This window comes from Anarhichas minor, unplaced genomic scaffold, assembly GCF_050575085.1.
Source record: "Anarhichas minor isolate MPS153535 unplaced genomic scaffold, ASM5057508v1 ptg000027l, whole genome shotgun sequence".
Classification (NCBI taxonomy): domain Eukaryota; kingdom Metazoa; phylum Chordata; class Actinopteri; order Perciformes; family Anarhichadidae; genus Anarhichas; species Anarhichas minor.
In genome coordinates this window covers 11,357,569-11,371,864 of record NW_027466473.1, presented here as the reverse complement: position 1 = coordinate 11,371,864, position 14,296 = coordinate 11,357,569, and the positions used below count along the sequence as shown (strand labels likewise).

General features: G+C 44.4%; 2 protein-coding genes across 4 annotated transcripts; one reads left to right on the top strand and one right to left on the bottom strand.

The window, feature by feature from the left end:
* Nucleotides 1–197: 197 nt before the first annotated feature.
* On the bottom strand, nt 198–5,478 carry LOC142960736 (uncharacterized). The gene is made up of 7 exons (XM_076102733.1): nt 5,264–5,478; nt 3,792–3,972; nt 2,984–3,184; nt 2,718–2,838; nt 2,127–2,199; nt 1,840–1,931; nt 198–1,676 (listed from the first exon to the last, which is right to left on the bottom strand). The coding sequence occupies exons 3-7, from the start codon at nt 3,182–3,184 to the stop codon at nt 367–369; spliced, it is 1,797 nt and encodes a 598-aa protein (XP_075958848.1). The 5' UTR covers nt 3,792–3,972; nt 5,264–5,478; the 3' UTR covers nt 198–366.
* rbm14a (RNA binding motif protein 14a) lies at nt 4,617–11,461 on the top strand. 3 transcript variants are annotated; one of them, XM_076102736.1, is made up of 9 exons: nt 4,617–4,659; nt 5,312–5,491; nt 5,958–6,142; nt 6,375–6,563; nt 6,662–6,771; nt 6,990–7,271; nt 7,350–7,573; nt 7,947–8,336; nt 10,612–11,461. In XM_076102736.1, exons 2-9 carry the CDS (start codon nt 5,331–5,333, stop codon nt 10,613–10,615), a joined length of 1,545 nt encoding a protein of 514 aa, XP_075958851.1. In that variant the 5' UTR covers nt 4,617–4,659; nt 5,312–5,330; the 3' UTR covers nt 10,616–11,461. The 3 variants fall into 3 exon arrangements, with proteins under 3 accessions (XP_075958851.1, XP_075958850.1, XP_075958849.1); XM_076102735.1 differs by having other exon boundaries at nt 7,350–7,555; nt 7,947–11,461; XM_076102734.1 differs by having other exon boundaries at nt 7,947–11,461.
* The last annotated feature ends 2,835 nt before the right edge of the window (nt 11,462–14,296 follow it).

The window sequence follows — 14,296 nt, the reverse complement described above, 5'->3', positions numbered from 1 at the left end:
ATGGACTTCCTCACTCATGAAAGTTTAGAGTATGAAAGTTCTTAATTCAATTTTTAGAAAATACTGATATCGAAGGAAATAAATTGCTGTCAGTTCGCAAAACAGTCAAAAATGTGTTGGTATGCTTAAGGAAATGTTTGGCAATAGAGCAAAAAAGTGCACATAGTTTGCAGTTAAAACATTAAAAACAACCAGTATCATGTGTACAATTTTTGGTTTTGAAAAACCTATTTAATTCAAAGGTTTGCTATATTCTGAAGATTATCTCAGGGTGAGACCCTGAGATGCTGTCACCACGTTCACATTTAGTAATTCTACACGGTGCTTTATAATAATGTAAATCAGTTAGTCTAAAATGTTTGTGCGCTAGAGGCTTGGAGCATCGTCCTGTATGTGGGGGGAGTGAGGTGGAGTCTCTGCTGCTCCCTCAAGACTACTGAAGAAACTGCAGCTGTCTGTGTCATTTAGAGAAGCAGCATTCATCTGTAAAACCAGACCCCTGTCCTCTTTTGTGTCATCTTCATCCTTCATTTCACCCCCACCTGCTCCCTCCTCCTCCTCCTCCACCTCTCTCTCTGATCTTTGCTGATCTGGTCTTGAAAGAGTAGAAGGTGTGTGATAGGCCTGCTCTGCCAGCTGAAGGAAGGACGGAGAGATGAAGGGAGAGAGACAGAAGGGGGCCTTAGGAGAAGGAGAAGAAGACGGGGACTGGGAAGGTGAAAGGGAAGGTGAAGCGATGGGTGAGTCGTATGGAGAGAGGGAAATGGCAGCCTTGGAGAGAGATGAAGAAGCCCAGGGAGAGTCAAAAGGAGAGAGGGATGGAGATTCTTTGGGGAAAAGGGGAGGCGCCTTGGGAGAACCATATGGGAAGAGGTAAGGAGGGAGTGAGGACGAACTGGAGAAACCGATCATTGGAGAGGGCTGCATGTAGTCTGATTCGTGTGGAAGATTCTCCATTACTGCTGATAGCTGAGCTGTAGCCTCTTCACCGGTGACTCCAGCTTCACTTTGGCCCCGCTCCTGCATCTCAGGCTGAAAGTGAGGAGTTGCTGATGGAAGCTGAACTTGGGCCTCACTGGAGGTGTTCTGCATCTGTGTCAGAGGCAGGGGCCAGGTGAAATCAATCTGAGCGACTTCACTTGGGCTCTCACCTTGTAACAGACCTTGACTTGGTTGGGCGGTTCCTTGTCCCCGTTTCCGGGCATTACATTTTCCTTTGGTTTTGGGCATTAGCGGCGGTGGAGGCGGAGGAGCGAGTGGGGGCGACAGCAGGCTCGAAGACTCTGTGGAAATCCGAACCTTGCGGCTGCGGCTGAACATGCGGCGTCTGGACAAAGGATTATGGGAATGCAGGAAAAGGGGGTTGACGAAACAGAGAGCGCCCTGGCCGTAGCCACAGTCCAGCTCTCGGGGGCTGCGCGTCGTGATTGGACAGAACTCGTGGAACAGGGTGGGATTTGAACCTGCTTGTTTTTTGTCCGTGTCAGAAGTAGTTACCGTCCTGAGCTGGTTGTCTGAGTCGGGCTGGAGAGCTGAATCCGGCTGAGCTGCAGAGCTCGTCTGTGGGGCAGCAGCGGGCGGGACTGAGGTCGCTGTGTCTGGCTTCTTCTTCTTGTCTTTCTGGGGCTTAGGTGCCTCCCGAGGCCCACGGACGTTTAGGTGGGAATTCCAGAATTCTGTAAAATATGATGTTTTCATTATAGTGAAACTTTAGTCTTTCTACTCATTCGTCCTTCATTTAACAAAAGTATGTATATGTCATATGGTTATTACCCAGCAGCTGGGAGGTAATAATAATGAATGTAGTATGCGTGCAAACAAGGAGTTGTGTTCACCAACCTATTCCCATATGTGAGATGGACTCGAGCTCTTTGTGGGATGTCGCCTTTGCAATGGCTTCAGGAAGCTCCAAAGGGAAGCGTAATACATCTCTGATACACAGAAAATATACAATATTAACACCAGCATTTGCTCTTGCAGATCAATAAATATTGACAGTGACAAATGTAGAAAAAGGGGGAAAAACTGCTGTGAACATATTGTATAGGAAGTGAAGGTAACGAAAAAGAAAAGACACAAATGGTGAACAGCTGAGGACAATGATAATAAGGAAGGCAAGATGGTACCTGCTGACACAGTAGAAGGAAACTAGTCTTGGGACATCTGGAAAACTGATGGCTGAAGACTCCAGACACAGAGCTGGGGGTGAGGAAAATTCAAAGATGCAGAGATTTTGGGAGGGGGAGATGTATGACTATGTAACACTGGAGCAAAGCTGAGTAAAAGATGATACCCGTAGTTTTGCCATTATACGAAGCGTGCATACGTTTTTTTATTTGATTTCCTGCATTCCGGGAAGTTGCAGGGAAACCAGGAATAGCTTACTTCATGATGTATCTGTTACTTCATAAAATGGTTGGCAATACTGTAAAAGCAGACATGAACTGAAATAAGCACAGTCGAAAATGTAAATGCTCTGTTTTCAGTTTTGTGGAAATCTGTTCGCATTAATATCTTTGTATTGCTTTGGTGACCAAATCAAAGTAGTCTCTTATTTCATGCAATTCAATTTAAGTATTTGACACTAGTGCAATTGGACGAAATCTTGATGATGTGAGCACACGGGCATTACTACATATTTGTTTACCAAAGAAGGCAGATTCAGTCTTGATGGGTCAGACACAATAAATATCCTTTTTTTTAAAGTTGTCACATACTCTTACTGGATTGTTCCTCCCTGATGCCAAATTGCTGAACAAAGGATGGCACGCTGTCATCCGCCAAGCGGACACACAGCACATTTTTCCGGGATGTGCGAGACCTGCGCACCAGGAAGGTCTGCGGGAGGAGACAAGTGATTACTGAGTGCATGTGTGAGTGTGTAGGACATGGACAGAGAAGGCAAGAGAGGTATGGCCTAAACGTATGTGGACATATGGTTGTGCTCCTGATTTTATTTAGATAAAGTGCATGCGGCTCTTACCCCAGGAGGCTCCCTCTGCAGTATGTGCAGTGCGGTGGCAGGGTTGATGGACAGCTGGAGCCAGACTGGAACTGTGAGCAGGAGACGGTCCAGCACGCTGATGCTTCTCAGAGAGCCCCGTCCCCTCTGATGCCCCAACAACTTCCGCTCTGACGACTGGGTGGGCTCCGGGAAATCATACAGCGGTTCTTCTTGTGCCATCTACACACACAACAAAAAGTATTATTATTAGCTGTCCTGCCACTGACCACGCACTCCCATAGTGTGTGCAGGCTACAGGTGGTTATTATCTCTCCTTGTGGCTCACATTAACAACAGGAAGATGGGAAGGATGCCTTCACACACCCTCACACACACACACACACACACACACACACACACACACACACACACACACACACACACACACGACTGCGTAATAAATCCGCCTGGATTGGGACAGCAAGTCCAGACTTGGTAAAGTGCAGCAGCTCAGACAGAGTTTAAATGAAATTGGAAGAGAAACACATATTTAAAAATACAGACACAGAAGCACGACACACACACACGCGCAGAGACGGCGATGTAAAATCAATAGCAATGATATTGTTGGTTATGGCTATTTTTCTGAACATATAGGTCTGTCGCCCTATTAAGTCTCACCGCAGCCTACATGTCAACATCTGTCTGGATCCGCAGCGCGCATTCCTGTAAAACTCTCACATTTCCTCTTCAAACTACGAGTCTTCCTGTCGTAGGCTTCATTTACACCACTTGTGTGTAGCTACTGTGGGATTCCAACTTCAACATTACCAGGCTCGTTGTTTACCTCGTTGTCCCGATGCTTCTTTTGATCCCCTCCGGATCCACTTTATGTTGACACGCTGCTATGTTTTCCATCAAATTCACGAGGATGAAAACTTTGCTTCCCTTCCACTTTGGCCTGTCATGGCGTGTGGTCTTAGATCCGGAGACGTCTCTCTTCTTTGGCTCCTCCTCCTCTCCCTCACCTGGAAACAAACACGTGATACTGTACACCTATGCCACGGGCCACAGAAAGACGCGCCTGTCCGAAGCAGAAATATTTGAAGCGTAGAAAAGTTAAAACCCGTTATAACTATGTTCATAGTGTTATAGTGGTGGAAGACGTACTCAAACATCTACTAAAATAAAAAATAAAAAAGCAATGTAGCAGTGTCATACAAGTCATGCATTCATGACATTATTAAAAGATTATGATCAAAATGTACTTATATAACAGACTTATGCATTGTTGCCTATTCCAGAAAAGTGTATATTGGATTATTAAGTAAAGGATCGGAGTAGTGACTGTTACTTATTCCCCACTACCCGCCATTGATATGAAACTATTAAATCAATGACATGTAAGTGTGGTAATGTTGCCCTCTGAAGCACTGTAGAAATATCAGTAGACACATTCCTCCACAATGAACTCCATTGACGTTAACACAACACGTTAGATCATGTGTTGTGTTATTTATGCGTCAGAGTAGGTGATTTTATACTCTCGACATGGCCATACAACTGAAAAAGAGGAAGAATGCCCCAGTCAGGAATACGAAGCAGCCATCTGGTGCAAATCTGATGTAACTGCGTCCCTGTGGCTTCCAGTCAGCGAACGTCAAGAAACCGGAAACGGATGTGACGTCTGAAATACAGCTCCAGGACCGCGTTGGGTAAGTAGTCCGTGAAACGTTACTATGCTAGCATGATTATGTTGCTTTCCCTCCATTTTAAACTAAATTGGATGCACAACACGATTAACGGTGGTTAATGTGCGCTATGATAGTTTACACACCAGTGATGGAGCTGTAGCTTAAGCACATGCTTTCAAACACTGATGAAACCACTGCGCTAGCTAGCTAGCTTAGCTAACGTTAGCTACATCGTTAATGTTTGCGTTTAACAAAATGGCCAGTAGTGTCGTAGTTGTTTAGCTAACTGATGGTCGTGCATCTTACCATAAACCAGTTGTATGTTACCGAGTATGCGTCATTTGTCTGGCATTAGCAAGGTCAGCTAACTTTGCAGCTACACAGGCTTCATTTGATCCGTTTTCACCTCGAAAGTCAACGGCTTTATTAGCTCAGTTAAGCGAATAATAACCGGCTAGCTAACGTCAATACGCTTCTTAGCAGATGGCAATGCAACTAGTTAATGACTTTAGTTATAAACCCACTTAGCAGTATGATTTAGGATGAATATCATTAACTATGATTAGCCACGCGGGAAAACGCGAATTTTTTGTTGAGATTCACGAAAGTTAGTAACGTTACCAACATCCAAAGGAGACATTTAAACCAGAGCACCATGTTTTCTCTCCTCCAGATGCCTGTGTGATACAGAGATGAGCGGTGAGAACGTGAAGTTGTTTGTCGGGAACCTTCCTTTAGATGCAACTCACGACGAGTTAACGAAGCTCTTTTCTCCATATGGAGAGATCAACACCTGCTCTTTGCTCAGACAGTACGCCTTCGTTACCCTGAAGGGAGAGGGGGCAGCAGACAGGTAACTGTTCATCACTACTATTAGATAGTAACTGTTCATCACCACTATTAGATGGGATCAATTAATTGATATTATAGAAATATGCTTTATTTTGGGGATAAAATCAAACGTGGATATGAAAGTTTATACTCCAACAAATTTAAACACAAGGTAATTGCTCATCAGGTATCTTAGCGAGGTACATTATGAGTCCAGTATGCTATATTCCGTTTGCTATATTCCGCTAATAAGTACATTCAGTGAGTTTTGAACACATTAAATAGAAATATAGTTATTGCTTGCACTGCCAGTGTGTTTTTAAATAAAAAAGAAAATGTATGTGTTAATGATGATCTGTATTAATGGTAAAATATACCATTAATTGGCTGGTTTTAGTTTATTTTATTCATTTTTAACCTCAGCTAAAATATTTGCAGTACAACTGATGATGATGATGCAAAGATATTTCTCATTCCTACTCTTACAGGGCCATACGACATCTTGATGGTAAAGAGTACAGAGGCCGGCCCTTGGTGGTCGAGGAGTCCCGTGCACGCCCGCCCAACTCCACTAAAGTGTTTGTGGGGAACCTCGCCGCGACATGTTCAGCAGATGACCTGCACGGTTTGTTCTCAACCTTTGGAAGAGTTTTAGACTGCGACAAAGTCAAAGGTGAGTTAAAGTCCCGTCACCAATACTTATTGTGAGGAAACATTTTGTAGAAGTGCTGATCTGTAATGCAACAACAATCTTCAGATTATCTTGTGTCATCTAGAAAGTTTTAATAGTTAAATTTTTTAATAAATAGTGCTAAACAAAAAGTGACAATAACAATATGGGATTGATGTGTTTTATTTTGAATCGGTGTCTCATGTTAACGCTGAGCTTCCTGTGTACTCTACAGCCAGATTATGCTCAAATGTCGGCTATGCGTTTGTGCATATGGAGAGGAAGGAGGAGGCCCTGGTGGCTATTGACGCACTCAACGGGACCATGTACAAGGGCCGTCAGTTGGCCGTAGAGCTGTCCAAAGCCCAACCGTTGATCAACCAGATTGCAATGGCTGGAAATTCAAACCACGGTGGTGTAACAGGTAAAGATGAAGTTATCCATTTGTGTTTAACTGCATCATATTAGATTCTGAAAACAACTCCTGTTCTCATCATGTGTTGTTCTCCCTTTGCCTTGTAGGTGGCAGGGAGGGTCTTCTTCCGCGACCGCCTCCATCACTAGAGCACCATCAGAGTCAAGCAGCCGTGCTAGCAGCAGCTGCAGCAGCAGCGGCTGGACTACCCATACAAGTCAGTTAATTCTCTAGCAGGGCATCCACTAGCCGGGAAAACATCTAACTTATGATCTCTGAAACCCGAGCCCATGAGTTTATGAACGGTCACAAGCATTTGTGACTGGACTCGTTTGAACCTGACTCTTACACTTTCCTTACCCGTAGTGTTTTATAGAGAAATGAGGTTTGAGTATATTTCTTTTAATGCGTGCATCTCTCATCTGTCTTTTGTAGGTTCAACAAAGTGTCCATAACTCATTCTACAACACCACCTCCTTTGACCCCACCTACGCTGCTTTGAAGGGCATTACGAGCGCTAAAGGTGCAGATGGGGTGATATACGGTGCTCTAGCCAGCCAGGTATATGGGACTGTTGCTGACCAGGTGTATCAAGATATGGCCAATCACAATACTGCAGCTGTTGCCACTGTTGAAGAAGTAGATTCACAAAGCGGACCAGATCCAACAACGCTTTTCGAGGCAGCGAGAGCAAAGTTCTTTCAGGAGGGACAGAAGGTAGTAAAACTGTATAATGTTCTCCTCTGTTTATTTTGTGTTGTACGTTTATTTTCTGACATATTTTTTGAATTAAAGGTTCTGGCAGAGCAGCAGGCAGGGAGAAAGGCGGTGTCTGCCGACAGTGAGCGAGACCGCAGTCCAATCAGAGGAAACCGAGCCCCCCTCCTCCCTGACCCGGTTCCAGGTTCCTTCGGTCAGGTACGACCGAAGCGCCGCGCCCTGCTGCCGACGCCACCTGGAGGACCCGAAGACGCCCCAGCTGCCACCAACACACCTGAAGGGTCAGATCCTGTTGCTAGGTACACACAATACATTTTGATAAAAGATGGAAAAATAAGGACGTTAAGCCTGCTTCCACTTGCACATACTGTATAATAATAGTTTATCTACATCTCACTAGTGGTGCAACGGATCATAAAACTCACAATTGGGATTGTAACACGGATAGGCTCACAGATCGGGTTCGCACAAAAGAAAAAATCCGGATCAGTGGTCCGTTACACCACTACATAGCACTGATCAATAAATCATTACATTATTGTAGAATGCTTTATTAACATCAAACTAAAAAATACACATCCCTGTGTTCATTATTTCATGTGAGATGTGGTTTTACGGCTAACATTTCTTTCTTTCCTTTCTTCTCTTAACCTCTTCTGTTGTAAACTGCAGGTCTTACACAGAGTACTACCAGCAAATGCATCAATACCAACAGTATCAACAGTACCAGCAGCAGTACCAGTACCTCCAGTATGCCTACACCAATCCTCCTCCTCCTCCCCCACCTCCACCAGCCACCACACAGGCACAGGCCTCCACCACAGCGCCCCCGGGGACATACTCGGCGCCCCCGACGTATGCAGCGCCGGGAGCCTACGCGCCGCCAGGAACGTACGACGCAGCAGGAAGTTACAACGCCTCATCCGGGAGCTACAATGCTACATCTGGGAACTACGAGGCCTCGTCAGGAAGCTATGACGCGTCTGGAGGCTATGGGGCACCCGGAGCATATGATTCATCGGGAGCTTACGCAGCAGCGGGAAGCTACTCCGCATCCACACCGTATGAGCAGACACCCGCACACGGGCAACCCATGCCCCAGCGCCATGATTACCCTTACCACACGCCAGAACCCCCTTATCGATAGTCCCACCCCCACACACTCCTTCCACACTGCAGATGTGTGCGTGTGCATGTGTATTTACATAAGGGACAGTGTAAACCAGTGAGGGAGCAAGGTTGTAATTCGAATGTAATTCAAGTCTGACGCATTTCCCCCTTTTTTTCTCCATCCTAGCCTAGTTTCTAACTAGCTTGCCCGTCGGTTGATGCCTGTGTGGCGTAGTGGGACAGTTCATTTTGTGATGGTGTCAAGCGTTCACAGTTTGTGTTCGACGATGTGAGGCACAGCTGGTTGGATGTTCAAAGAGGCTTAAATGTTTCTTGGGACAAAGTTGTACTCCGAGGCCAGGGTAGGATATCGTAGGAGAAGCTTTTTGTTTGTACTGAATGGAGGCCTTTTATATACTCTACATAAACATGTGCAGGAACATAAGCAGTCCAAATCACACATTTCAATTGTAATACGCTGATAAATTACTAAATAGCTATAAAAACATACTCCAATTATTTAAACAAAAAGAATATTATCCATCGGCCTTTCTGGCCTCTTTACAAGATGCATCAGGCTTGCCGTATTCTTTTAAAACTCATTTTTCAGAGGTCCACGTGTCCTTATGATAACAATTTTATAATATAAATCCAAACGCACGCACTAGTGTTGGCGTAGGAACATCCTGTGTGGAGTATGTAACAGGCCTCTGTTTGAATTCAGCTGCATTGACCTTTTTTATAACAGCCAGTCTGTTCATCCAGACATTGAACCGCCCGATTGGTTAATACGTCGACTAAGGGAGACGGCAGAAGAAGTGAAACGGAGCGTTGCTTCAGCCAGGTTTTTGTTGCCTTTACTGTAGAACCGTCTGTTTGTGAAGATGGAGAATGTTTGTTAATTGACCGGCTTTTGTGTTGTGTTTCAGGCTGGCTTCACTGAAGGACTCTCACTCGGAGTGATTATGTATCATTTTTGTCCTCTATTTTGGGTCATGTAAATCTTTGATATGGCAAAGTATTAGACGGATAATTGCAAATTCGTTAGACGGTCATTTAGGTTCTGTTGCAACCCAATTAACTGGGTGATTTGGAGATTGCATTGTGCCAGCTGGCATTAAAGTTTTCCTGAGGCGAACTGTTTTCAAGGTGTGAAGAGTTATTACAGAGTACATTTGTAGTCAAACAGGATATTACCAGTCTGATTATGCATACGTTAAGTTTCATAGTCTCATGTGTGTTAGCCGGGTGTGAACATGACTCAGATAAAAGGATACAGAAACATTTTCAGCGATTCAATTAAAGTATGAGTCCGGGCTCTCTTTATTTTCTCGAGGTATACACAAACTCAGGAGTTAAATGTATCCTGTCACGTCGGTGTTTACCTCTAAAACATTAGAACAGAATCATTAAGTCATCTGTAGTCGTTCAAATTTCTTTTTTTCCATTTCATATTGTGTTGAATTGCGAATCAGGCCGTTTGTGAAGCAACCCCGAAGCCCGATGGTTATGCGGTCGTACTTGCACCGTGCACTGAATGGTATTGAACCGGCGTGGCATGTGAGCGTATATGAGATCAACGTGCTGTGAAATCAAAACATGGCATTCGATCTTGAAGTGCGCTTCCCAAAAGAATGGGAGCTATCTGTGATTCACCATTTGAGCTGAGAGCAGGTGCAAGTGTGTTTTTGTTTTTTCTAAATGCAGTGGCGTGTTGCTGATGTGAATAGCGTAGCGTTATTGACTGAGTGGACACGAGGTGACAGTGCTGCAGGTGAATATGAGGGTGGTTTTGGATTTAGTAAAGGCCGCTGACCTTTCCTTTTCCCTCTTCTGATCTCTCCAGAGTCACACGCCTCTTTTTGACAAACCTCTGCATTCACACCACGCCATCTCCACACTTTATATCTAGATGTGTTTTAACTGGGTTCATTGCATTTTGCTCATGTAAAGCAGGCGACACGTGCAAATGATACTAATGCACACCCAATTCCATCAGTATTGTTTGACTGACAGTAGAAGTTTCGTTCCGTGATTGTACCACACCCTAGATCCTCATCTTATGTCTAATTCGCCACCTGAGTTGGTAGTGCTGTGGTAGGTTTTCAGTGACACATAGCCTCTCTAAATTTCCACATTATTCCACCATCTCCATTTGAACTGTTAGTTGCATGCCTTGTTGTTGCTGCTGCTCCAGCCACCTTCTTCCTCTTGCTGATTATTGCAGCTAGAGTGGGAGGGAGCCAAACTGAGCCCTTGCCCTGGACGTACGGCACACGCAGCTGTAGCGTGGGATGGGGAAAACAGCAGCGTTAGGCCTGAAACTGCTGTGGACGATGGGGTGTCCCCCCACTAAGGTAAACACTCAGACCACACACTCCTGCCCCTCCCTGAAAACACCCATACACACTCTCAAACACAATCGCACACACACACACGCACCTATATCCATTTATTCCTCCCCTGTCTTCGGGGAGTTTTATTTGCCAGGATTTCAGATTTTTGGAAATTAATCTCGCATTCTTTTTTTGAGGAGAGATCAACTTTTTCCTGTTTTTGATTTTCCTGGTTGTATCCCTGCAATCAACCCCCCCCCCCCCCCAACATACTCTGCTCATACATTCCTGCTCCCAACATACTGACCGCTCACACACACCAGATGCAGACACGTATATCGTCTTTTAGTCCAAATCTGAAGCAGGCACGTTGTTAGTTACCCGTACCTAACAGCCTGTCATTCAAGAGTACCAGGCAATCACAGCCACAGCTGGACGTGGGACATGTAGGTAGGATGGGTTGTGTTAGTTTTTGTAAATGTGCCCTTGGGGCCACTTTTGGGATAAAGTGCCTTGCGTAAGAGCACATCGGTAGGCCCTTCATTTCAGAGTTGAATAACCTGGCTCAGGATCGGTTGCTGATTCAACGCTCGACTCCCCTTCTCCCCCCAAACAGCGATTTTTGATGCCACATTCAACTTGTATGAATGACGATGAACACAAATATCATTTTGTTTTAAATTACATTTTGTCCTATGTTCTTTGAAATGTTTAATTATCAATAAATGAATTTGAATTGAACTGTGGCTTCTCTGTGTGAATATTTAAAGACGCTTATGAACCAGCTACGGTGTTATTACTTTTAAAGTTTGTTATTATTAGTCACCATTAGCTGTTGTATTATAACGGCATCTGATCTTCTTGGGGTCCCTGAGTGTTTGTGGAGGATTCACCAAATAACTTTAAAAGCTCAGCATCAGATGACGTTTTATTCCATTTTCTTAAAACATCAACCTATGCTTTTAAAATAAAAAAAACAATAATTTGATAACAATCCAAACCTGTTGATAATACAAAAAAATAAAATGAGAAGACATTGAATGTATGGAACCTCATTCCCTGCTTACAAGACATTTCATGGACACTGCTGAGATTCATGCCCTCAACAACAATGAACAGTTTACAGATGGACACTAGAGCACGGGGTGAGTGGAGCGAATGCAGTATACACAATGCTGAGGGTATACTGAGGTAATGTGGCGAGGAGGCCTATGCACCTAAATGGACGAAGGATCGAGCGTGAAACCGCAAAGACGTCATGCGCCTTTTCACTGGCAAAACACGGGAATGCGGTTTCTACTCGAACACGCAAGTCTGGTTTCCAGCCGCCAGATTAGTCTGTGAAGCAGCTTCAGTGGTGAACACAACGGTCTTTATTCTGTAGACAGACGGCTGATAATGGTGTTGGGAGTGTTCCACCGTGGATAAAACGAGAAGCTAACCTCCGATGTCCTTTTTGTAAAGTTAGAGTGCAGGTAGAAGTATTCTGTGCGTTGATAGTTTACGTAGATACTGGGGCTGTTTCAGTCCTTTTCATCAGACTTCACTGTAAGAGAGAGAAATACTTCCCTGGACAGACTCGACTGATGAAGCAGGAAATCCAACCCCAGATTTAACTTTTAGTTTTGCTTTATAGCTTTTATGCTGTGGCTCTTACTGACTATTATTGACTTTAGTAGGTTCAAATTAAGGATAATTAAACTGAGGTACAACAAATAAAGTGTACAGAGACATGGCTGACAGAAATGGGGAAACCAAATTTTTTTTTTTTTAGCCCTCTGCAGTGAGGTTAAAATAAAGATGCCATAGATCTCTAAACTCCTGTCCAAGTCTGTACACTTTCTGGGCCTGGTAATGCCGAAATTGTCTCAAAAATAAGGTTGGAGCTTCTGGTGAATCCAAGCCTGGTTTCAGGAAACCAGCCTGTGCTTTGAGAGGATGACTGGGAAAGAATAAGTCCAGTTGATGACAACAGACGGGGACAAGACTGGGCAAACACGTTAAAAACACCACACAATGTTGACCAGACCAAACACATAGTACAGTACTTTGACTTTCAATCACAACCTCCCGTGATGCTGCTGGCATAGTATGAAAAAGGAGCGAGCATTCGAACACGTATTGAAAATAGCAACGTTTTAATAAAGAGCGATTTTACAAGACTGCAATGTCTAGCTAGCTAGGTGGTAACTGGCATTGACATCCATGGTGTTTTACAAAGGTGCAGTTACTGGGTAACTGGGTTTGAAGTTTGATGGGTTGCTTGCAAGTTGCATTTCTGCATGCGAGGCAGCCTTCAAACAGTTACGGGACCCTACATTGTAAAACAGTTGATTATGAATGTCAATGAACGTTCATGTCAAGAGGTAAGTAAAAAAAAATCTCATGGAGAAATTTCCTTAACGTTTTCCAAACACACCGGTAAGTGAGAGTTCACACAATGGTCATGCTTTTACCGGGCACACGAGCCAATAAAAAGACGACACTTAATCATGCAAAAGAAGACAAGTTCTTTGTCTCTAAAAAATAAAAGAACACAAAAAATCTTTTGAGTTCTGATATCATCCATCCGTAGTGGCCTTGAATAAGAAGAAGCTGCGCTTTGATGATGACTTTGGTGCAAAAAAATGTTCCTGTTTCGAAGAGGACAGACCCTGTCCTGTCCACTTCCTCGATGAAGACACTCTTGGTATAGACCAGTTGTGATAGTTTACCCATGACCTCCCATCTCCCCTCGACCCCGCCCACTTCCTCCTCGAGATGGACACAAACATCACAAACATCAAACCCACCCTCCCGCACATCCCTGGATGATGACACCTTCAAAATACAACCATTCAAACACAGATACAGCAATAAATTGTCCCACGTACAGTACGTCATCCAATGGGGCTTCGATCACTTTTACAGAGAGAGCACGTCTAAAAACACACGAACGGCATTTCCTATATACAGAGGACACGGTAACAGTCAGAGGTTGGCCCAGGATGGACAGAGCTGCGTCGTGGGAGTGAAGTGCACAGTGAAAAGAGCATTCAGCTGACTTGAGAAAGACAAACCACTGGGATGAGGAGTAACGGTAGAGAGTGAAACGACAATTTTCTTTGTCAGCTGGCCTCTTGTTGAGAAACCTCAAGAGAATATCTGCCTGCTTGGTGACGATTTCTAACTGAAGTCTCTCTCTGCTGGTCGTAGAGTCGTAGCTGCAGGGTGATTGGTCTTTTGCGTAGCCAGCAGATACAGTTCAAGGTTGAATCCGAACCAATACGCCACCGTACAGTTGCAATCCTCTGACGGTTTTTGTTAGGCATCACAAGCGTGTGCAAGCTCCGGCTCTCCGATTCACTTTTGAGATTCCAGGGCCGATGACTTCGGGGCCTTATTTTTTTTGACGAGTGATCCTTGGAACCACCTTAATTTGATGTGGGGTTGTACAGACTGAGACACGGCCACAATGACACTCACTGCTAAGTTGTGCACACTACCAGCTCACTAGAGACCTTTCGTCTCTAACCGAGGAGCTTGACCCTGTTTATCTCTATGGGAAGGCATGTGCACACAAACGCACACATACAG